Source organism: Zalophus californianus, chromosome 15 (genome assembly GCF_009762305.2).
Source record: "Zalophus californianus isolate mZalCal1 chromosome 15, mZalCal1.pri.v2, whole genome shotgun sequence".
NCBI lineage: Eukaryota > Metazoa > Chordata > Mammalia > Carnivora > Otariidae > Zalophus > Zalophus californianus.
In genome coordinates, this window is record NC_045609.1 from 3,125,012 (window position 1) to 3,150,627 (window position 25,616).

The window sequence follows — 25,616 nt, forward strand, 5'->3', positions numbered from 1 at the left end:
CACGTAACCCTGAGATCAAGAGTCACGTGCTCTACCGGCTGAGCCAGCCGGGTGCCCCTACACTTGTTACTTCTTTTTTATTTTAGCCATTCTGACTAGTGTAAAGTTCCATTGTGGTTTTGATTCGCATTTACCCGATAGTTAGTGATGTTGAACATCATTCCATGTGTCTTTTGGCCATCTGTATGTCTTCTTTGTAAAGAGTTTATTCAAGTCCTCTGCCCATTTTTTAACTGGATTATCCTTATTTATTTTGGGGGGTGTTGAGTTGTGTAATGCTTTTTTTTTTGGTATATTTTGGATATTAACCCTATAGCAGATAAATCAGGTGCAAATATCTTCTCCTATTCTGTAGGTTATTTTTTTGTTTTGTTGACAGTTTGCTTTGGAGAAGTTTTATTTTTTCGGATGTAGTCCCAATAGTTTATTTTTGCTTTTGTTTCCCTTGCCTCAGGAGATGTATCTAGAAAAACGTGCCAATGGTGATGTCTAAGAGATTACTGCCTATGTTTTCGTTTAGAAGTTTTATGGTTTCAACGCTCATATTTTTTTATGGGAAAATGGGTTTTTATTTATTTTTTTAATTTTATTTTATTATGTTAGTCACCATACAATACATCATTAGTTTTTGATGTAGTGGTCCCTGATTCATTGTTTGCGCATAACACCCAGTGCTCCACGCAGAACGTGCCCTCTTTAATACCCATCACCAGGCTAACCCATCCCCCAGCCCCTCCCCTCTAGAACCCTCAGTTTGTTTTTCAGAGTCCATCGTCTCTCATGGTTCATCTCCCCCTCTGATTCCACCCCCCCCTCATTTTTCCCTTCCTTCTCCTAATGTCCTCCATGCTGTGCCTTATGTTCCACAAATAAGTGAAACCATAGGATAATTGACTTCTCTGCTCGACTTATTTCACTTAGCATCAACCCTCACATTTAAGTATTTTATCCATTTGAGTTTATTTTTGTGTATGGTATAAGCTTGTCTGGAATCCCAAAAGACCCCAAACAGCCAAAACAATCTTGAAAAAAAGAACAAAATGGAAGGTATCAGAGTCCCAGATTTTAAGATATACGGCAAAGGTATAGCAATCAAAACTGTGTGGTACTGGCACAAATATAGACGCATAGATCAATAGAACAGGATAAAGAGTGTAAAAGTAATTTCTTAATGGGGAGTATTATCCAAAAAGATAATCAATGTCCCTCTTTTTTTTTAAATTAGATCTTTATGGTTAAAACTAACATTTAAAAAATGATAGACCCCTCCAGACATGTTAAAGTATTGACTGAAGTTCCCAAAAGTCCACCAAAGTTTGCAGAAGAAAAATGTCTAAACTTGGACTTTCCTTATGTGTATCGCATTGTTTTGGGAAATGTATTTTGAGTCAAATCAGTCTCACTTAATGCTTACAACAGTTGAGTATGTATTTGAAATGTTTAAAACCCAATGCAAGACATTGTCTATGAACAGTTGCAGTGAAGGCAAGATTAGTTCTCATGGATGTCTTTTCTTCCTCGGTTTTGAAATTATTTTCATCAACTTTATTTTTTTCCACCGTATTGAGAGTGTATGAACACACACACAAACACAGAAACATATAAACAAATAAATACACATTTTAGTTTTTATTTAAATTCCAGTTAGTTAACATATTGTGTGATATTAGTTTCAGGTGTAGGATTTAGTGATTCAACACTGACACACATACATATTACATACCTGCTGCTCCTCACAAGTGAACTCCTTCATCCCCATCCCCTGTTCCCCGGGGACATCCCCCCACCGACCTCCCCTCTGGTGACCATCAGTGTGTTCTCTAGACTTAAGAGTCTGTTTTTTGGTTTGTGGTTTGCCACTCTCTCTCTCTCTCTTTTTCTGCCTTTGTTTTGTTTCTTAAATTCTACAGGTCAGTGAAATCATACGGTATTTATCTTTCTCAGACTTATTTTGCATGTATATATACACCTTTTTTTATCCACTCATCTGTCAGTGGACATTTGGGCTCTCTCCATAATTTGGCTGTTGTAGATAATGCTACTGTAAACATCAGGGTGCATGTATCTCCTCGAATTAGTATTTCTGTATCCTTTGAGTAAATACCTAGTGGTGCCATTGCTGAATTGTAGGCTAGTTCTATTTTTAACTTTTTGTGGAAACTCCATGCCAGATAAACATAGTTTAAAGTGGACAACCAAGGCATACTCAGACATTGTGGCATGTCAACAGGCTATAAATTCCAACAAAGATCAGCTAAGCCTGGTTTGTCTGGGCGAGGCTGAAGGGGTGCCTTTGATCACAATGCACTGTGAAAACAAGGTTATTTTGTTGCTTTTACCTAGAATTAGTTACAAATTGGCTATTTCTGTTCTTGAAACAGAATTTAGCTCATGACTAAAAAAAGTGTAAATGAAAGATAACAACAATATTTATCTAGGTAGTTAACTATATATGGTATAAATTTAAATAAAATATAAATGTATTTCTTTCTATAGATTTTATGTTTAAAAATATAATAGACAGTTATATAAATATATTCCTTTATGTATCTCATATATACATAAATATAATACATTTTATCGTATACATGTATATTTTCTGTATTATATAATTATAAATTATTTTATAAATACAATGTATATTATATGGAAATATGTAGTATAAGGGTATCTATAAACATAAATATACATATTTAAAATAAATGTACATATAAATTATAATAAGATAATACATACAAAGTGATCTATAAAGAAGGAAAATCTCTGAAAGAATCTTTGAAATTTTATTTTTTTTTGAAGTTTATATAATAAAGAAAAGAAGAAATAAAGGATGATTCATCAGGTCATCCTTAGGAGCAATAACTGTTCTCTGTAGTGATGAAAACATTTTGGTGTTTCCCACCATGGTGAGGGAGAAGAAAGGTTTCCAGCCAGTTACCTAAGGAAACTCATATTGGGTGATGAAAAGTAGTGACTTTAGAAAACCTCGTGTTTTCAGTTTGATAGCTGAGGCTGCTTTGAAAGGGAGTTTGCTTTATTCCTGCAAGTGGATAGCATACTTTTCTTGCAAGGAACATGGACCAGTGACAAGTTTTATTTTTACAGCGCTGTCTAGATGTTGTGAGAGGTAGAAGTCGCAGAGTCTGACTGAGCAGAGTGCTGGGGGCAGGCGCATGGGGCATGGGGACGGCGCCCACTTCCCTGTGAGACATCCCAGCTTACGGCCTCACATGGTGTCAGTATGGGAGTTCTCACTGTGATATTAGCAGTGTGCTCCAAACTTTGATATATCAAGGAGACTACGGTTTTTTTCAGATAGCAGTCAGGGACAGAGGCTTACAAAAAAAAATTTTATATATATATATATATATGTATATATATATATGTATATAGTTGACATTGTCAAATGCATCCCCATTGTCGAAGGGAAAATAGCTGTTTTTTTGGTTTGCGGTTTGCCACTCTCTCTCTCTCTTTTTCTCCCTTTGTTTTGTTTCTTAAATTCTACAGGTGAGTGAAATCATACGGTATTTATCTTTCTCTGACTTATTTTGCATGTATATATAGCAGCCTTGGGTGCTCTTGCCATGTGTCACAGAACCAGCCTGGACGCACGGAGCGTTGTGTGTTTACAGCCCCTGGATGTACACTTGAACATGAATGGCGGTGAAAGGCCTTTATTCTTCTTCCAAGAGATGAATAGCAGTCTGTACTCAGGGCGCGAGGTATAGTGGAGGATGTTTCCAGCTAGGGCTCTTAGCATAGGTATGCTCTCCTTGTAAAGTTCTCCTTCAGCTCTCTTCTTAGAAGGTTTTGTGGCTGCTTCCTATGATCTAACTTTATTCTCTGAACGAGAATTAAGTGTCAAGTGACCATATCACATTTTAAAAATGCAAGCTGCTATTTTCATGTCACTACCTTTTCGCATGTTATGGAACGTGTTTGTGTTTATTGTTTGTCTCTCCTCGTGTTCCTAGAATGTTAGGTGCACGAGAGTAGAGATGTCAGTGGGCTTTTGTCAGTGATAGTTTCCCGCTGCCCAAAAGAATGAGTGATACCTCATAGACCCTCCATGATGGCTTGTCGAAGAAATGAAATTCTGGGAACATCGAGAGCCAGAGAAATAAATGAGTTTTGTCTGGCAGGGAATCCAAATGATGTGCAAGTCAGGATGGATATATTATATCTTGAATAATTGTAGTAAAATACTCTTAAGCCTATGGAAAATGTATTGTAAATGTCATGAAACTCAACCACTTACATGTAAAATTATAACATAATTGGGAAAGCTGTCTTTTTCTCCAATATGTTTAACAATAGAATGCTATTTCCAAATCACTAAGCAAAAACAGGAGTTTATTAGGTATACCACAGTGTTGACTTTGCCAATTGAATTATCTCCTGAAAGGCAAGTACAAAGAACTTACTTGAAGGTGAGCTCCATTCCTTTTTAGAATGGGGCATGTTCTAGATCGTTACAGCGTAACATTGTTGACCAAGGAGATCTGGAGGGAAGACCTGTACCCAGAGAACATGGCAGAGCTTGATATGGAATTTATGGTAAAGGTACCACACCACATTGGAGATGTCGTTTGAAATGCCTTTCATTTACCTGCTCTCATTTAACAAGATTTGGGGTTTCATCTCCTATAAGAACTTTGTCTGCAATCCTACAGATTGTATAACTAGTAATGAAAATGTTATTTTAATTAAAATGTTTGAACTGTTCCAACTTACTCGATGACAGAAGAGCCTGTCAGCTGACTGGCACCATAAATTTATTAATCATGTGGGTCCTCAGTCTTTTGTTTGTAGAAGCTTAGCCTCTTTCCAGGAGGTATGTTTTCATTGTGTCTTTATTTAGAAATCGGGATTTTCTTATTAAGCCAATATGTGCATTATGTTTTAGGATATCAGGCTGACATGATGAGTCATAACTTTCAGGTGCTATAAATGTTGAGCCCACTGAAATGATTAAAATTGCCTTGGAAATGATAAATATATAAACTGAGTAGTAAAAAATATTTGATAGGAAAGCTCCTATCCTTCTCGTTATTCAAAACAACATACTCTCCCAAATAGTCTTATTACCCCAGGTGGTAAGTAATATATCTAGTCTAGATGAATTTTTATGCAAGTTTTTATTGTGATATTTTCAAAAGTCTAAGTATGATTCTCTAGTAACAATATATAGGATCACAGACCGAGAGGTTCTGTTTCTGGAGATAAAATAAGGCAAGTGGCTTTAGTAATTTTAAAATTATGACCCATCTGGTGGTTTTCATCTTGAAGGCTGTTAAATGGAACGAAATAGTTTTACTCAGAAGCAAAAGAAAATGACACATTGTGAGAACATAATACTAAAAACTAAGCCAGTAAGAGGAAAGTCAAGTTGGTTGATTCAGGACCCACGAAGAAACACAACGTTGCTCTTTTGTCATTTGGGAAGATAGTATTGCTTTTCCTTCAAGTGTTTCTTAATAAGTATTTTTTAAGTATTTTCTCTGTATATATATATTTTTTGATGTAGTGTTCTATGAATCATTGTTTGAGTATAACACCCAGTGCTCTACGCAGAACGTGCCCTCTTTAATACCCATCACCAGGCTAACCCATCCCCCCACCTCCTCCCCTCCAGAACCCTCAGTTTGTTTCTCAGGTTTTTAGGGGAAAATAAAAAATGGCGCTATCATTTGTATAGATCTTAGCAGGCTCTATCCAGGGAAGAGGCCTCCATTTCCCCTGAAACCTTCTGAGCCATGTGTTCTTGTGAAATTGTCTAGTCCTTCCCTGTAATGGAATAAGCATAGGTTTCAGACTCACCACCTCTACCACATCTTCAGCCCCTCGCCAGTTTATAATTTTAAGCTATCCAACATGACCTTTCCTCCACAGAACGGAGATAATAGCACCTACCTTAGAGGCTATCCTAAAGACAGGTTGAGAAAATATATGTCTAATCATTTGGAAGACCCCATCGATGCTGAGTCAGAAATGCTCCTATTTATCTCACTGTTTGATGCACTGAGCATGCATTTATAGCCACTCATTTAATCCTCAAGAGAAACTTCTGGGGTAGGTACTGTTTTATCTTCATGTTAATGATGAAGAAGGTAAGACAGAGATGCTAATTTGCTCAAAATCATGTAACTGGTACATTGAATAACTTTATAAAGAATAACTTGAATTTATAACTCTAATCCACTGCTCTTACGTATGCTAGCACTGGTCAGTTGTAAGCATGATTTCTTATGTTCTCTTAATATTTAATACTGGGCTCTTCTTTGGGCTGTCTATGCCTAGAATTTATAAAAGCAGAGGCTGAGTCTATTGCCAGTAAAGGAGAAAAAAATGTGTGAAGGCCAGGTAAAAAGAAGGTTCCTTTTTTGTTTGTCTGTTTGTTTTAGATAAGGAAACAGAAGAATAGCTCCCATTCTTAAATGTGTGTGGTCTAGTGCAGTGACCTAAGGACTCTGCATCCTGAGGGGGGAAAAAAAATGGGCTTGCACTTTTTTTTTTAAGATTTTATTTATTTATTTGAGAGAGTGAGAATGAGAGAGAGAGATCACATTGCAGGGGGAGGGTCAGAGGGAGAAGCAGACTCCCCGCTGAGCAGGGAGCCTGATGTGGGACTCGATCCCAGGACTCCAGGATCACGACCCGAGCCGAAGGCAGTCACTTAACCAACTGAGCCACCCAGGCGCCCTGGGCTTGCACTTTTAATTCAAGTTTAAAATAACTTCCGTGTATTTATAGTTGCTACTATACAAATAAACTTTATAAAACAGAAAGATGGATGAAAAAAATGCATGTAGAGGCAGAATGAAAATATTTCCTTGGTACATTCTGATGAGTCTTACCACAAGTTGTCTAAGGAGAAAGAATCCTGTGCAGGAATGGTAAACCCAAGACCCTCAGAGAACAGTATGGCCCACCAGAAGTACTTGGTTATGAAAAGGGTTGGACAGTCATCTAAACACTGGGCCATCTCACAAGGAAATGTGGATTTCTATGATCTTCTGGAAACTCAGAAGACCTGGCAACACTGGTTTGCGTTCCCACCCAACGGCGGTTGACAGAAATTAGTCCCAGCTGCCCCCACAGACAAACCCCGTGCTCCATCACAGCCTCACCATCCCCACCGCCCCTTTGTGCTCATTCACTCTTTCCTTTGGTCTTCTTGTCACCGTAGGTGCTTGAGCGTAGAACCCCTGAGTGAGAGAAGCAGAGCTCCTGTCCCTGGCCCACCATGATCTATAACCAGGGTCACTTTGAGCAATTCCAAGGGAACGATTTCTTCAATTTACATGGACACTTGGCCCATCATTCTTTCAGTAAGACCTCTTGGTGTGCTCACTGGCCACTGATACCTCACTCGGTTTCTTTACTTGCTAGGAGATTGCAAAGAAAAGCAAAGGGATGAAAATGAAATGCATCCCAATGCTTTGGAAGACAGATGTGGTAAAAAAAAAAAAAAATGGATGATTTATCTTTGGTCTTACTTGGCATAGTCAATCTCCTATAGCTCCGCTAGAAAGCAATTCGAGGGGCGCCTGGGTGGCTCAGTTGGTTGGGCGACTGCCGTCGGCTCGGGTCATGATCCTGGAGTCCCGGGATCGCGTCCCGCATCCGGCTCCCTGCTCGGCGGGGAGTCTGCTTCCCCCTCTGACCCTCCCCCCTCTTGGGCTCTCTCTCTCTCATTCTCGCTCCCTCAAATAAATAAATAAATCTTTAAAAAAAACAATTCGAGTGGTAATGAGGGGTTTTTCTATTTGTGTAAAACAAATGCCCATTGAAATCTTCATATAGGATATCAATAACTAGTTTCCCAGCTTAAATTGTCATAAAACAACTTTCATGTGGGGCGCCTAGGCAGCTCAGTCAGTTAAGCCAGTGACTGGTGGTTTCGGGCAGGTCATGATCTCAGGGTCATGTGTTTTAGCCCCATGTCCAGCTCCACGCTCAGAAGGGAGTCTGCTTGAGAGTCTGTCCCTCCGCCCCTCTCACGACTGGAGCACTATTTCTAAATAAATAAACTTTTAAAAAATAAAATAATGTACACTGTATCCTTGAACTATGCTGTGGGCACCATGAATTTAGTAACTTAAACTGTTTAACATTTAGTACACTCACGGGGTCTCAGTGTTTAAAAAGGTGCAGTTAGGGTGCCATCTGTATGTTAACTTCTCAACTTACTTGCTTACAGAGTGAGGCCCAGAAAATATTTCTTTCCTTAGAGATTACTTGTCTGCAAATTCCTGTGGGTGAAGAGTTGCAGGGTGTTAAACAGGTGTGTTACTTTGTTAATGGAGAGTGTGGCGCAGGTCATTGTCTAAGAAGTCAGTAGGGGTTTTCTGTGCTGTGACAGCTGTGTTTACCTATCACAGATTAATGAACTTGTCCCTCGTTTCCTTCTCCCTCTTGTTATTTCAGATCAGCCTTGAGTGGAATTTGACAGAAGATGCTACAACAGTTTTATCTCTGGAAATGGTTAGCTTCAGGGATTATCCTCCCAGCCCTCTTCACAATCTGCTTCAGCCAGTATGATGATGGTAAGTCTGCTTCTAGTCTGACTTGGAGAGTTAGCTGGGGTTTCTGTTATTAAACGCAAAATGAAACACAACACTGAAATGAATAATGCTAATTTGTAGTTCATTTTCAAAGGTTAGTAGCTGTGTGCAATAACTTACCTTAGTTACAATAATCCTACAAAAGTGGCATCTGGGTGCATCTCGTTTCTTAATAAGGATTGTGGTTCAGTAGAAAATCCAGAGCAAGTCCTCCCTTTGAATACTTACTCATTATCACTAAGTAAATGTGTGATTGCTATGGAAAACAACAACAACAACATTCAGTTCTATTTACTAACTCTTGAATAGACACAAGCAAGGGTTCAGATAAAGTTTGAGAATACAAAATATACCAAAATGTCCTATGAGAAAAGATCTCTGAAGTGCTCAAAAGTAGATGCTTTAGGTGATTTTACTGTTAGCACTTTAAATGGGTATTATGTTATTTCATCCAGCACCATTTTATTTGGAAAGAAAAAAAAATGGTAAAAGACTTGACATTAGAGTTTGTAAGTTATTTCCTAATAGTAAATCAGGCACTTTAGAAAGAAATGTTAGTTATCAAGCTCCTAATGGACCATTTAACACATTCTATCTGCAGGGTCCTGAATGTGTGTGTCCTAGATATTTGAATATTAGAGGGATCTGTTTTAAATACCATGTAATAAGAGTTATATATATATACACACACACTTTATATATATATATATACATATATAGATACACACTTTATATATATATTTATATATATATAAATATATATATACACACACACACACTTTAGGTTTAATAGAAGGAAGAAATGGACAAATGTGTCCATTCTAGAAAACTGAGTTTTGTTTTATTTTTGCTTTTCATTGCTTTTACGCTACATTTGTTCAGCATTGGGGGTCCCCAGCTACAAGCAAGCTGACCCTCTTCCCCCCCATTGCCCTGTTACCTGGTTGCACTTAGTGACCGCAAAGAATGGGATTAATATTTTTTTTTTATGCTTTGCTTAACTAAATTGAATGATCTGAAGATAGATGAATAGATTTGTCTTTATCCCAAACAATATTCAAATTGCAGCCATATTAAGACATTCTTAGTCCTTCATAGTTAGAAAAATATGACTCTTTGGAGAGTTGCAGAATAATTTGCAATAGCAACTATTTTCATAAAGTCAATAGCCTACCTAATTCCTTGAGAAGTGTTGCTAATTAGCACAGTGCTTTAAGCATTTCTGAACTCAGTGTTCATATCGTTGCCATTTCTGGCATTGCAAATCTCCATTCTAAAAAAAAAAAATTAAGTGTCATAATAAATAAATAAGGTAACTGTGACTTTGAAGCAAAAATAAAAATCAATGAAACTTAGAAAAACATGACTTTCTATCAAAAGGGTGTATTTTAAATTTGCCCCAGGAATAGATGACAAATCTGTATTGATAGTTCTTTATGTCATAAGGCATTCTATTTTTATTCATATTTAGTATTCACACTGAGTGAGGAAGGATTCACTTTTCTCACATTAGACGGGCACATGCCCTGTACTTTTCAGCAATATAATTTAGGTTATCAGAGGAAATGACACCTCGTTTAACCTGGAATGCTATAGATTGGTTCCCTTAATAAACTCATTATAGCTCTTACTCTTTCTATTTTTATTTTTTTTTAAGATTTTATTTGTTTGAGAGAGAGAGAATGAGAGATAGAGAGCACGAGAGGGAAGAGGGTCAGAGGGAGAAGCAGACTCCCTGCCGAGCAGGGAGCCTGATGCGGGACTCGATCCCGGGACGCCAGGATCATGACCTGAGCCGAAGGCAGTCGCTTAACCAACTGAGCCACCCAGGCGCCCCTCTTACTCTTTGTAAATGTGCTCACATAGCCGCCAAAATAAGATCAGGCAACTGCTGGCCACCACGTAGTCTCCTTTCTGAAGCAGGGTGCAGCCTCACACCTGCCCCAGGCTTGCCTGCAGGAGGCCCGCCCCTGCGGGGCTGCACTGGGGATGGCTCCCTGTGGCCCTCCTGAGACACCTGCTCAGCCTCCTCCTCCAGGGGACCCACTCAGTTCTCAGGAAGATGGAAGGGATTGGAGCTGTTAGGGAAGCATGAATTCTGTATCGTGTTTTGTAGATGTCTCTTCCCTTTATGTGCTTCCTAGCATGTCTTCCATCCTTGGTCCCTCCCGTCTACCTCCGTGCTGATGTCTTAGTCTTTTCCTTGTGTACCCCCCACCCAGGTCTTCACTTCTCTCTGACCTCCCGCAACCAGGGACGCTGTGGTATCACTGTCATCCAGTTGTACAGTGATGTGTGGCTGAAAATCATTCTTACGGTTGCTATTTTTTTTAAATCTATATAAAATTGGAAGCCCACACTATGGAGTAAATCAGAACTCGGAAATGTGCCACTAACACACAAAATAGCACTAAACTGGAATATGCAGTAAGAATTTCTCGAAGCAATGTGTTTTTAACCCAAATGCTTGGGGATGCAGGTATATAAGGTTAGATGGAAGGAAGACAGTGGTGATGTCATGAACTTGAGAGCAGTTTCCTCTGCTTTTCCTCTGCTTTTTTTCCGTTCAGGCATATGGGCGTTATCCTGAAATAAAATATTCTAGTATTAGCCAAATGTGTAGAACTGCTTCTAAAGGAAAATATATAATTATTATTTAAAATATAACAGATTTTTTCACTTGAAAACTTCGGCTAAGTTTTGAGTCTTTTCATATTTTTCACTCAAATGGCTGGGGGAAGTTTCTAGATTCAGTAATAAAATTTGCAGATGGCCTGTTCCATAGCGGACACTTCATTCATTTGTTGACTACATCTAAGCAAGCATTAATAGTGTAAGTGAGATTGATTGTATTATATTAAACTTTCAAAGTGAGAATTTAGCTAACTGATAGAAAATAAAAGAACATAATGCATCTTCGTTTAATGGTCTCTTTCTACCCATTGATAGCATTGGAATTGATATTCTTGCTTGTGGTTTCATGCATTATGAGTCCTGACAAGTTTATTTGAATGGAAACATGTGCTCTGATCCCACATTGATTGTGGGGAGTCTGGGGGCAGGGCGGGTGGAGGGAGGCACCATTGAGCAGCAGAGGAAGCTGGGCCATCTGCTAAATTGTGTGTGGTGTGGGGGAAAAAGATCTATAAAAGATGTCTCTTGTTCTAACATGCTATTCACAGGGAGGTAAATAAGCAAAGCTGTGCACAGGGTTTGTTTGTTGATTTTGTGTTGGTTTTGAGTCATGAATGAATCCTCAAAGGGAGAGAGACAGAGACAGCAAGAATGCGACAATTATATATGGGTAATGGGTAGGTTTTATTTTATATAATATGATTTCCTCTGCCTTTTCAAATTGTCCATATTAAATCGGTATTACTGCCATAATCAGACAGGGAAAATCTGTTTAAAAAACAAACTGTAATCTATAACATTATGACTAAGTTTAGAGTTAGAGGAGGTTTAGAAGGTATGTGTACTATTGGGGGGGTGTGTCTGCCTGTCTGTCTGTCAGAGAGAGGAAGATTCACCAAGTGTGAGCACACTATGAAAGCCAGCTTGCGTTTATTAAAGAAATGGTTTTTCCTGGCTGCTCAGGCATTTAGCTGGAAGCCAAACATCTTCTGCCTTGCCCTTGAGCTGTTAAATAAATTAACACACATCTGCAATGTAAGACAGCTGCTACATGAGCTACATAAGCCCCTGAACAGGCCTGAGCCTGTTCTCTTATAAATAACATTCAGTCTTGGAACTCACATTGGAAGTTTCGCATAGCATCTGGTATATGGCTAATGTTCAAGTAACTGTTGATCTTTGTTGCTATTATTACTTCTCATCACTTATAAATCATCATACTTCTTTTTTAATAAACCTACATATTTATTTATAGAGGAGTACTTTGTGTCCCTGTGCATGTATACATGTTCTGTGTGTGTGTGTGTGTGTGTGTGTGTGTGTGTCCGAATTTACCAAACACCTTGAAGACGTTGTTAAATTACCCTTCATTCTGGGAAGTATTAATGACTGTATTCTCTCCTCAGCGAGCTTCCTGGCTCACATGAAACGGTGGGGGGGGGATGTTTGAGGAGTGTTTCCAGGTTCATTTTCATGCTTGCTGTTCTGTAATCTATGGAAGGTCAATGAAGGGAGACACATGCCAGTCAGTTAAGAGTGTGACAGTCTAAGGTCTGAGGCCAAGCCTAGAAACTTCATTTTCATCAGTGACATTGGCTGATGCTAATTAACCTTAGAAGGTAATGGCCTATCAATTGCAATGCTGATAATAGAATTATAAGGAGCTTATAACTATCAAATAAGCTGAAACACGTGGGTTTCCAAGCCAGGCGGGTCCCCACTTGCATGGGACCCTCACTGTCTCCCCAGGATCATGCAGGACATTGCTCAAAAATCCCGTATCCTCTGCATATGCTGTTTCTAAGTGTAATGCATGTGATCTTCTTCCTGACAACGTTATCTTTCTCTGGACATAGTGTCATGCAAGTTTCTCTTGAGTCCCTTTCAGTTATAATCAAATTAAACTAAAGATGGTTATTGAAGATTGTAAGTAATTTTCCATGACCTATGCTGTCTGTGAAGCCTCTTCCTCCCTCATTTAAATTTGATTTCTCAAGGCACCGTTCTTAGAAAGTGAGCAAATATGTGTGCACACACACATATCTACCTGTATACATAAATAATACACATTTTAGACAAAAATAAAACCCTAGCATGTATTGTTATGCAAGGCTTTTTTTTTAAGATTTTATGTATTCATTTGAGACACAGAGATAGAAAGAGAGAGAGAGCAGGAGCAGGGAGAGAGGCAGAAGCAGGCTTCCCGCTGATCCAGTAGCCCGATGTGGGACTCGATCCCAGGACCCTGGGATCACGACCTGAGCCGAAGGCAGATGCTTAACTGACTGAGCCACCCAGGCGCCCCTGTTATGCAAGTTTTTAGCTTAATATGTTATAAACATCTTTTTTGTTTGCCCCTGTAATTTATTCCATCTGACAGAGTCTATTATCTTTCTGAGACAAAAGTTTAGCTGTGTCCGCTCTTTAGGTTATACCCACACCTGCATTTCTTGTCTCCTCTTTTATGGCAGTGAGTAATCACGTGGCTCATGTTAAACACTCCCCCCACCACCCCGAGGACTTTGTTTTAGAGTAAGGGTTTGAAAATATACACCTTTTACGTAGTTTGTTTCAGCAGGAGTTGTCCAGTAAGCAAATTCAGATAAAAACTCTAAGCTCTTTTGAATCACAGATCTGTACTTCTGAAACAAATAATGCAATATATGTTAAGAAAAAAAAAAAAAGAAGAAGAAGATAGCAGGAGGGGAAGAATGAAGGGGAGTAAGTCGGAGGGGGACACGAACCATGAGAGACGATGGACTCTGAGAAACAAACTGAGGGTTCTAGAGGGGAGGGGGGTGGGGGGATGGGTTAGCCTGGTGATGGGTGTTAAAGAGGGCACGTTCTGCGTGGAGCACTGGGTGTTATGCACAAACAATGAATCATGGAACACTGCATCAAGAACTAATGATGTAATGTATGGTGATTAACATAACAATAAAAAATTAAAGGAAAAAAAAACCTCTAAGCTCTAACTTTGTGCCTAGAAGGATTACTTCTGTGGCTTTTGTATACTCTTATAATCAGCTCACTCAAAGTCCATCTGTATACTCTGGAAGACCAGAGAGCTAAAGAGCCGGGGTGGGGGGGGGTGGGGCACTGATAAACAGAAGACCAGTTATTGTATTTAGAAGTTTCTCTGTCTGCTCATCTGTGTGTCTTTGCTTTCTCCCTCTCTTTCTGTCTCTAACACACATGTTATTTCCAAGATAGCTTGGAATAGCTAAGTACTGATACTTCAGATGCCCCCATTTGTCCTGTGAAGATAGGGAAAAGAAAGGAAAGGTCTAATTCAGTGTCCAAGCACTGCAGACAAAACTAATGGTAAGTGGTAAGGTGGATGCTTCCCTTTGGGGCTCTAACGACCTGAAAAACTGGAACCCATTGAAAAATAAAATACTCCTATCCTAATTCCATGAAATGCATGAAAGGCAGAACTCATTTTAAGTATCCTTAATAGACACTGAGATAGGGCAAAAATGCCATCGTGACCCTGCGCAGCTCCGAGTCAGCAGTGATGCCTACAGCTCATGACAGAGCGGCTCTTCTTCGCTGGGTCTTTTCCTGTCGAATCTCGGTACCTGTTACCAGCACTTCTCCACCAATTCCCTTAAGCTCTGCAATTTGCTTTTTCTCACAACTCTAAAGCCTCCAATGACCCCTTTCTTGGACAAATCCTATGATTTTCTTGCATTTCAGCAAGCAGCCCTATTGACCCTCCCTCCTTCCAACTTTGTTTTCTCGGAGGTTCTTTGTACTGACTTTTTCTGATTACGTACATATCAGCCTCCTCCATCTTCCTGGTAAATATTCTACCTCTTCCTTTTTTGTGATTTTGAAAGTGTCCCACTCTTGTTTGTATTTCCATAAGGAGCTATATCGTTTAATAAATTGATTTTGATATTTTTTGACAGTGTGGTCATTTTCTACGCCACTTCCCTTGCACAGAGTGTCCCTCTCCCTTCACACCCTCTGTACCTACGGTCACGTTGGCTGTGGTCCACATATTTGGATTCACTTATTTAGTGAACATTTTATTGCATATCAACGCTAGAAAAGACAGTGGGCATCAACAATGAGGCAGTCTCAGGGCGCCTGGGTGGCTCAGTCGTTAAGCGTCTGCCTTCGGCTCAAGTCATGATCTCAGGGTCCTGGGATCGAGCTCCGCGTTAGGCTCCCAGCTCCGCGTTAGGCTCCCTGCTCCGCGGAGAGTCTGCTTCTCTTCCTCTCTCTGTCCTTCCCTCTGTCCCTCCCCCCTCTCAAATAAATAAATAAAATCTTTTAAAAATCAAGGCAGTCTCTTCATCCAAGTATAATAATGACAGAGATAGTCAATGTACAATGTGATCTATATACTAATAAAATTATGCGCAGTGTCTGTGTTTTGGGAGAATACCAATGGAAAATTTGCTGAAGAATTTGGGGTAGACATAGTAAGAAACTGTTTGCAGGATAGATTTTTGAGTTTCCAAGTTAAGAAACTTAAGGACCATAGGTAATTTCAGAAAACGGTGTAGAACACTGAGTTGGTGTTCTGGTTTTCAGGTGTATACAGGTTATCTCTGCACAACACCGAGGATTGTGAGTGCTGTTTCACGACCTCATTCGGGAAATGTTAGGTGATAATGTATCTGAAGGTAACAAAACAACATGTGCTTGCTTGTGATCATTATCTATCCTGGGCTTATCTATGAAATCATCCTCTTCATGGAACTCTAGCTGACCACATCCACGGTTTCTGTTTTTGGTGTGTGTGTGTGTGTGTGTGTGTAAGAGAGAGAGAGAGAGACAAAGACAGATAGACAGACAGATGGAAAGAGACAGAACCAGAGACAGAGGAAGGCAGAGATATCCCTGGAAACTATATCTCCGTTGTTTGTAGTGCTCAGATTTTGCAATTGATCGTATTCCATGCCTTCTCAGACACTATTCAGAAGTGTTGCTACATATTTGTGTACACATCGCTCCTGAATATTCAACAAGTTCTTTGAAATCAGGAATCATATCAATATGTATTTTATGTGTAAACATCTCTTAACAATAACCACTAATGTTTATTTAGCATTTACTAACCGAGCCTCCATGTACATTGTGTTTTTAGTTTAATTTTCATGAGAATTCCATGGCGGATTTGATACTAACAACCATGTAGCATTTCTCTGCTATCCCGCCCCTGCCAGGTCAGGAGGCTGTAGTGACACGGACAGGTGAACTTGCTGTCCCAATGTGGTATAACTAGGAGGTGACAGAGCCCAAACCAGACCTTTACCTCAGCTCTGCGTGCAGTCACCGTCCACTGGGCTATTTTATTATGACATCAGAATCTAATCTTCCCCTCCAGATTTTACTCAAATTCTGCTTATTCCTTGATCCTAACTTATTCATTATTCTTTGATGTTGTTACTAATAGCACTCAATTAAAATTCAACATGGAAGAGTTGGTCAACAGGTATAAACTTGAAGGTACGGAGGAATAAGTTCTGGGGATCTGCATACAGTAGATGGTGATGATCATTGCTAACACTGCAATGTGTGCTTGAAATTCACTGAGAGAGTAGACACTGAGCGGTCTCACCACAGCAAAATAAAGAAATTCAGGCATCAATCCATAAATACACAGCCACGTAAATACATAAATACATAAATAAGATAACTATGTGGATGCTGGCTGTGTTAATTGAGTTGATTATGGTAGTCATTTTGCAATGTGCAAGTTTCCAGACACCGCATTGTGCACCTCATGTAGGTACAATTTTTGTCAATTATACCTCAATCAAGCTGAAAAAAATAATACCTCTCTTCCCCTTTATATTCCAACACATCATACAATGTTTGTTTTATGTTATGATTATAAATTGCAGAAGGCAGAGACTGTCTCATTTACTTTCCTCAGCCCTTGACAGAATGACCCAATTAGAGGTTATTGAAATAAATAAGCATTGAAATTAAAGAAAAAATATTAGAGAGATGAAATGTTTCTTTTAACGATGTAGGGCAAGTTGGTGAGGTTCGAGAATAGCAACTAGAATTCACACAACAATGCAGAAACATACTTAGGGTTTGATTTATACGGCATTGCTCAACATTGACACAGGGACAAAAACAATCAATAAATACCCGTGGTAGGGAGAGGTCGCACATAGCTAGGTTCTTTTCTATTTGTTTTTGTTTTCTGCATCCTGTTGGGAAAACGGTTTAGGTAAACTATATGAATATATATGTCATTTTTGAGAGATTCAGCTGACATTTTCCCCATCATAGTGTGTCACTGAGCAAAGTCTGTGAAAAACTCAAGCTGAACCCATCCTTCCTTCTTCTGTGCTTCCCACCTTTCTTTTCTCTGATTCTCAGCTGCTCTTCTGGACATTGGTTCCCAACGTTGGCAGATCACACGGTGGTGTTGATTCCTGGATCAGTAGCCCAGCTCATGCCACTAATCTTTCCTGCTTGTGTAAGACCTTCTACTGCCCCTCAGGGCCACTCAATTAGACTGTTCAGTGATGACTGTCCAGCTACTCTGAGTTTATTAAGTGTCTCTGTTGAACACTTGGAATACTGATGAGCACTCTTCAGTCTGAGCCTGAGACTGAGTGTGAAAACAGCCATGCAAGAGCGTCGCCATCCACCCTGCACGGGGCTGTATCCATGGCGTTGGGCCATGGCTGGTCTGATGAGTACAGGGGTTGCATTTCTGATGATAACCCCGCAGGGAAAAGGACACAGCATTTAAAAGAAATATCAGTAATGCGTTATATGCCTTATTTTCATTCATTCATCTATTCAGGTAGAGTGAGCATATGCAACATCTATTATATGCACATCAGATTTCTAATAATCTATTATATGCATATCAGATTTCTAATAATTGCAGCTAAGTGATTTCTGAGTGCCACATGCCTTATCCATACTACACACTCTACTCACATTGCTTATTTACACATAATACACATGACATGTATATATGTATATGCACTTTTAAATAGGATGGCAGTGCTATGGAAAAATAGAATCTCTGGGAAGAGCCAGATTTCCAGGACAGCAAGAAGAAAAAAGGAATGTTCAGCAAAGTATATATTCTATTATTCAATATATTTAAGCTTCACTAAAATCCCATAAGATAAATTCTATTACTATTCCTATTTTCCAGATGAGGAAATTGAAGCTTTACAGATAGGAAGCTGTCTTGGGTCAGATCATGGGGCTCCTACATCTAAGGGCCATGATCCTACTTCAGGCAGCATGGCTCAAGATGGCACAGTCTTAACTACTATATTTTGTAGCCTTAAGACAGAGCACTGCAGGACTCAAGAAAGTTGGATCCATTGAACCTTGGAGAATCATGGCGCCATGATCAATCCCTATTGTCCATTTATTCAATATATATGTATTAACATCTCCATTGTGCCAGCTTCTTGCTAAGTTCTGGAGATGCAAATATCAATAAGGTACATTTTTTGACCTCATGAATGTCCAGTGACACCATCGAAAATGTGAAGGCCAAGATCCAAGATAAAGAGGGCATCCCCCCTGACCAGCAGAGGCTTATCTTTGCCCGCAAGCAGCTGGAAGATGGCCGCACTCTTTCTGATTACAACATCCAGAAAGAGTCAACCCTGCACCTGGTCCTGCACCTGAGGGGTGGTATGCAGATCTTCGTGAAGACCCTGACCGGCAAGACCGGCCTAGTTCATACAAAACACCAGTACAAGGAACAAAGAGCTCACAAGTATAAATCAGTATATACTGTAGGTTGTAAAGGGAGTGAGTTAAAAGGACAGCATTCTTTGAAGTGTGTCAAAGTCTGTGTTGGCTGTAGTTAGTCCTAGAAAGATTTTTAGGATGAGATAGTTTTGAGTTACTTGGAAAACGAGTGACAAGCTGCATTAGATTCAAACCTGATACATTATGCCTCGTGCGTGCAGTCCAAGCAGAGGGGAACACGGGAGGATTAACAGATGATACCCATTGGTGGTGTGTGGAGATGGAAGATTATCTATGGCAGTGTGGTTGAAGTGTGAGCTTGGGAGTCAGACCTTCTTCAACTCGTGGCACAATCTATGACCTTCTTCAACTCGTGGCACAGAACATTTCTAAGGAGGAGCTCCCGGGTGGCTCAGTCAGTTAAGCATCCAACTCTTGATTTCAGCTCAGGTCACAGTCTCGGTGTTATGAGATCGAGCCCTGTGTCAGGCTTCACGCTGGGCGTGGAACCAGTTTGAGATTCTCTCTTTCCTTCTCCTTCTGCCCCTACGCCCCTAAAAAAAAAGCACATTCTTAAGGATATAAAACAGTAGTCAAGATCTCATAATTTCGCTTATAAAAATTTCCATTCCCAATGTGGTATTGCTGTTGTCCTTGATAAGAATAATGCACGTGTATGATACAGGTATATGGGCATGAGGAGCCCTCTGAGTTCAGCTCAGTCATTTGGCTGTGGACAGAAGGAAACTGAAAGTATAGATGGTATTTGTGAAGCTGAGGATGGTTCGGAGGAGGAGAAAGATGCATGGCTGGTGTGTGGGCATCTTGGGACATGAGGGGATCCATGGACTCATGGACAGTTCTGGCTGCCTCATTTATTGATTTTCATAAAATCTCTCTATATGCCTACACTCTTTTTATGACTTAGATTCAGTTTTCACGATCTGCATGTTTGTTGTGGAGAGATCTCTGCACAGTGAGTATGTTCATCAGTTTGTAGATACTTCTTATTTTCTGAAACTGAACATCACAGAGAGCCCCGTTTCCCTCAATGGGTCAGTATTTGTGTGGACAGTTAGTATCTGTCTGCCTTTTGCTGGTCTGTCCTCTTCTCATACAGTCAAGGCATTCTCCACTGAAAGTTGCTCTGAGTTCTCTCCAGCCTCTCCCTTGGATTCAGACGTGCCCTACCTGGTGCTTCACCTCCCTTCCCTGCCCGAGCTAGACAATGTGTGATCAACAACCAACCTTCTTGCCTCTTTGGCAACACTCCCTATTTTTTATAGAACAAATTCCCCAAACTTCGGGATCATGCAAATCTCTTGACTGAATGATTAGATCAACTTCTGAAAAGAATCAGAATTTGACAAGGAAAAGAGTTCAAATTCTATCCAGAATGCAGTATTCTTTGCCTCTCACAAAACAATATGCTTAAAACCAAGGCATCCAGGAGAAAGTACTCAGTGGTTGCCCCTCTACTTATTATGTGGCTCTCTGACCTTCGGTTTATCCATGGTCCCTTCTTCAGGATACTCCGTTGAAACAAAATATGGCGTAACTCCTTCCACAGGAAGTTATCTCATTTCTTGGACCTGCTCCAATCTCCCTACTCATCATGGTGTTAGACCAAATACAATTTGGAATCAAGGCTCAGGCTTTAATCTGGTAACCAGAGATTCTCATTGAGTTATAATTTCATTTGAGCAAGTGAGAATATATTTTCTTTTCCCTGCTTACTTTTTATCTTCCCGTACCCTATTCAGTGCCTATCCTAGTTGACCTATGACACATGCACAGCTCTCCAAAAAACTATTAATATTTTTCCTTGAAACATGCACTCCCAATCCTTTTGAGGCAGAATCGACATCTGATTTTACTATCTGTGGCATATTTTTTATTTGGAAATTTCAGATAAGTGGTTAATAAGCCTGCATCTATTCTTTTGATCCAATCTTGGGGAAAGTACAAATTCTCATATTTTCCCTCAGAATGGACGATTCAAGAGTAAGGATGCCAGTGCCCCTCATCCCCAAAACACATTTCAAATGTCTTCCCTTTAATGTTGTTGCTTTATATCATTTTAAATTATTTCTATGAGGTTTTAAAAAATATTTAATTAAATGTAACACACAAATATTAGCTAAAATTTTATTAGAAACCAAAATACCTCAGCTTCATCCTGATTAAGAAGATGGATTTTTAATGTTGTTCACATTTTAAGTCATGAGGGCCAACTCAAGAAGTTTAGTGTTTTAGAGAACAGATGCTTGGTTTTAAGAGCCCAAAATATGGCATTGTTTAAATCTCACTAGGGGGAAAAAAAGTAGGTTGACATTTCCCCTCACTAATGTTGAAAAAAATCAATGATAAAGTGACACACATCCAATTAGATAGAGTATAAGTGGGGAAGAAAATAAAATTAATGATTTCATTTTTAATCTGCTTCTTTAGGGTAGATGGAGAGTTAGGAATAATCAGAGAAATGTATCTATCTGTATATAAGGAGATATATATGAATCCTCAAAAGGGAGTTACACTTGCTGCTTTCTCCTTATCACTTTAATATGCAGACTTAAAGACCTGCTTTCAAGGGTTGGCATAGCTAGTGCTCATTTACTGAGATCAGAAGTAGTCATTTCCAGTTGTCCACAGCTCATACATAATGCTGTGATAGATATGAGAAAAACAGTAATAATGGTATAATAGCTACTAGCAAACCACTAGCAAAAATGGATAGAATTTTATGCCCCTCATAGCTTGAATTTAATGGATATGCCTTTGTAATTATTTTAGGATATTAAAATTCAGCTGCCCTGAATGTCCTTTAAATAACTATTGACCATATAATTTTTCTGTGATTGAATGCACATGTAAGTAACTGATAAAGTAATGTAGTGCATTGTATCTTTAGTTGTTTTCCCAGAACAAGGAATACCATAGCATTTATTCACTTTAGTGATGGTTTCAAATCCTTTAAGTCGAAATAAATTATGGAATCTGACAGAAAATTGAAGAAATATAATGAAAATCGAAGGAATACAACCAAAGTTAATAAACAATCCACTGAAAGGCTTTATGCTTTGAATGGATTCGTTTTTTTTTTAAATGTAGGATTATTTCATCCTGTTTTTGACCACTTGATTGTCCAAGAGGTATTCAATCTAATCTCTAAAATTATAATAGTCATCATTCGCACCACATTCCTTTATTTATTCACCTTCCTAATTGCTTAAGTCAGATTTTGAAAAACAACTTGGATCTCCTCTCTCTGTCACTTCTCAGGTATGTAGAGCCTTTCTACATATTAGTTCTGTTGATTCTACTTGTTATTTGTTGCATTAGTTCCTTTCTACATGCTTTGCTATTTTGTTTTATTTTATTTCTTTTTGTTTTATTATGTTCAATTAGCCAACATATAGTACATCATTAGTTTTTGGTGTAGTGTTCAACGACTCATTAGTTGTGGATAACACCCTGTGCTCCATGCAATAGGTGCCCTCCTTAATACCCATCACCTGGTTTCCCCCTCCCCCACTCCCCTCCCCACTGTAACCCTCAGTTTGGTTTCCGGAATCCATAGTCTCTCATGGTTTGTCTCCCTCTCTGATTTCTCCCCCTTCAGTTTTCCCTCCCATCCCCTATGGTCCCCTGTGTTATTCCTTATGTTCCACATGAGTGAAACCATATGATAATTGTCTTTCTCTGCTTGACTTATTTCACTTAGAATGATCCCCTCCAGTTCCATTGATGTCAATGCAAATGGTAGTAATCACCCTCTCTGATGGTTGAGTAATATTCCATTTTATCTATGAACCACATCTTCTTTATCCATTCATCTATTGAAGGGCATCTCAGCTCCTTCCACAGTTTGGCTGTTGTGGACATTGTTGCTATGAACATTGGGGTGCGTGTGACCCTTCAGATCACTATATTTGTGTCTTTGGGGTAAATAACCAGTAGTGAAATTGCTGGGTCATAGGGTAGCTCTATAATATCTTGAGGAACCTCCATAACATTTTCCAGAGTGGCTGCACCAGTTTGCATTCCCACCAACAGTGTAGGAGGGTTCCCCTTTCTCCATGTCCTCGCCAACATTTGTGGTTTCCTGTCTTGTTCATTGTTCATTTTGGCCTTGCTAGTTTATTAGTTAAGATTCCATGTTCTATTTTTCTGACAAGCACACCAGGCTCCTCGCTGCCTCCTCAAACTTGCACTGTTTCTTAGAGTACTCTTTCTGAAAAATAAACACTAAAAAAGTAATTTAAAAATAGTTAAATCTATTAGCCTCGTCTATAAAGTGTTCCATATTCAAACTCACCTACTCAAATTTGACCTGATTAACATACATACCAACCAAGAGTGACTAAAACCAAACATGCATCTTAATCCTCAGTGTCTTTTCTAGAGTTTGTCCAGCATCCTGTTCATCTGTAAAGAACCAGCACAGGCTTCCTTCCCTAGAAGCTTTCCTTTGTCTCCATTCCTTGCAGAGTTACACACTCTCTGCTCCATCTGTCTAGTATGCCTTGCAAGCAACACAGCATTTATCATACTGGATAACTCATCTCTTTTCTCAACTGGACTATCCAAACCTTTAAGGTAAGAACTGGGTCATATTTATCTTTATAGATGGGTATTTTGTAGGAAGTTTACTCTGCAACTCAGTGTGCCTTTAAGGACTACTTAGTTTGCCTGTTGGCTTGGCTGTTAGACCTCCATGAAATATTCCTTCCATCTGTTTGAGCTGAAATCTCTATGGTTGGAATCACGACATTGCTTATTTTTTGTACCTGTCCTCTGTAGCTGACCTTTCAATATGGAATTCAGATCTTGTTACTTTGTGCTCTCTTAGGCATGATTATTTTAACTGTTTGTTTTTCTTGAGCCTTTCAATGTTCAGTCTTGGCAATGTGGCCATTAAATCCATTTTTGCTCCTATATAAAATTCAGCCTGAGTCTCATTCCACTGCTAGATAGATAAATTGCACATGCACAAATATATCAATAAATATGTGTTGAAAGAGTTAATGGTTAGATGAAAATATGTGTATGTTTAAAAATATCCTAATGCCTGAATATTCTCCTTAATTCCAGAAGCAATGTTATTTTTCACCATTTAAAAAAATATTCATCTTCCAGTACATAAACAAGAAGAAAAACAAATCATTGAAACTATGAGTTTATATTTTCACTCATTCCTTTGAGAGAAAACTGTACAGATATCAAATCCCTAGTTTTATTTTTTAGACATGCTTTATGACATTCCAAACATTGAGTACAGATAACAAACAATAATAATTAATCAAAGTTGATTTTAGTTGCCTGAAGCATTATCTGTGAGGAAAATGGCATAGCAAATGTTCTCATAAAAACGTGCTGCTAATGTGTCACTGAAATATAAGACTAAAACAAAAGATTAAAGATTTCCCCCATACATATCTTTTGTTTCAACCTTTTCTATTGGTTGGTTTCTTTGCCAGGTCTTAACATTTTTTTCCCCTACAGATTACAGTTGATTTTTATAACATTCTGAATTTATTATATTTTCATCCAACTCTTCATCCCTTCTCTTTTTGTCTAGTCATGGTCAGCTTTAGAAGAAAAGAATACTCAAAGATAGAGGCTGACTTCTGTGAAAACATACTGATAATAAAACCCCTCAATTTGGCATAAGCAATGAATTTTTGTGAAGTATTAGGCCCCTGAAGGAGAAATATGCTGTGGAGGAGGCCAAAACATGAGCCATCTTATTCTTGCCAGTGGAAGGTTCTCTTCACTTTGTTCCAGCATGCTGGCCATCAGCTCCTAACACACGCTCAGAAAGAACAGCTGCTTCTGTTGATACTTGGAAAAGGGGAAAGGATGTACCTAATTTTATGCAAACAACCCCATGCTCTTTATCTTCACAGGAAGCAAAGAGTGAACTGTTTAACTTGCCAACTAGGTAGTTTGTGAGTTTCTGAGCGCACAGGTAGCACATGTAATGGCATATATTCAATGTGAAAATTTGCCCCAAAGAGAACAAGTTAAAAAGGAGGACATTTGTTTATCTACAATCCACCCAATGTCATAGTTCTCCTTATACTAGAAAAATGTGCTGCTTTCTATGGAAAACTCTTTAATCCCTGTTTTCCAATCATAACCTCCTTCAAAAGATGGCAAAAATCCATTAATCTGTGAAAATAGGCATCTCTCAATTATATTAAGAAAAGCCAAATAACTTGGTAAGTAGGATGAATATGGCAGCTAATAATTTTAATTTGTATTTTTAATTCGATTTCTTTTTCTGAGAAAGGATTAATTTAAAAGCTGCTAAGACGTCTCCCAAGTATTTAGTTGCCCACCTACTTAGAGCTTCCATTCAGACTCAGGTTATAGTTATTAATCTTTAGAAGTAAAATGTAATAAGTATTAACAATGTTAAACCAGTCTAATTCTGTGAAAGACACACACACACAGTATATCTACATAATTTTTCAAATGTAGGAAAGGCAACAGTAAATGAGAATAAAATTGGTATTGTCTACAAATAAATACTTCATAAGTTCCATTTTACTGTCTACACCACAAACACTCCATAAGTTCAATTTTTGAAAGTATTACAACAATCAGTAAGGAACCATGGACTCTTTACAAACTTTACATTTTACTACTATTTTAATAGCCAGATATATACTTTGAATCCTACTAATTATTCATTAATTTGCCAAT

The 25,616-nt window shown here is 38.8% G+C and overlaps 1 protein-coding gene across 1 annotated transcript in view; it reads left to right on the forward strand.

Moving 5' to 3' along the window:
• PCDH15 (protocadherin related 15) overlaps positions 1-25,616 on the forward strand; it is a 1,343,394-nt gene that overhangs the window by 545,332 nt on the left and 772,446 nt on the right. The window contains exon 3 of the mRNA XM_035724230.1: positions 8,434-8,552. Within this exon, the coding sequence (XP_035580123.1) occupies positions 8,462-8,552 (91 nt within the window). The 5' untranslated portion in view covers positions 8,434-8,461. The remainder of the gene's footprint in view (positions 1-8,433; positions 8,553-25,616) is intronic.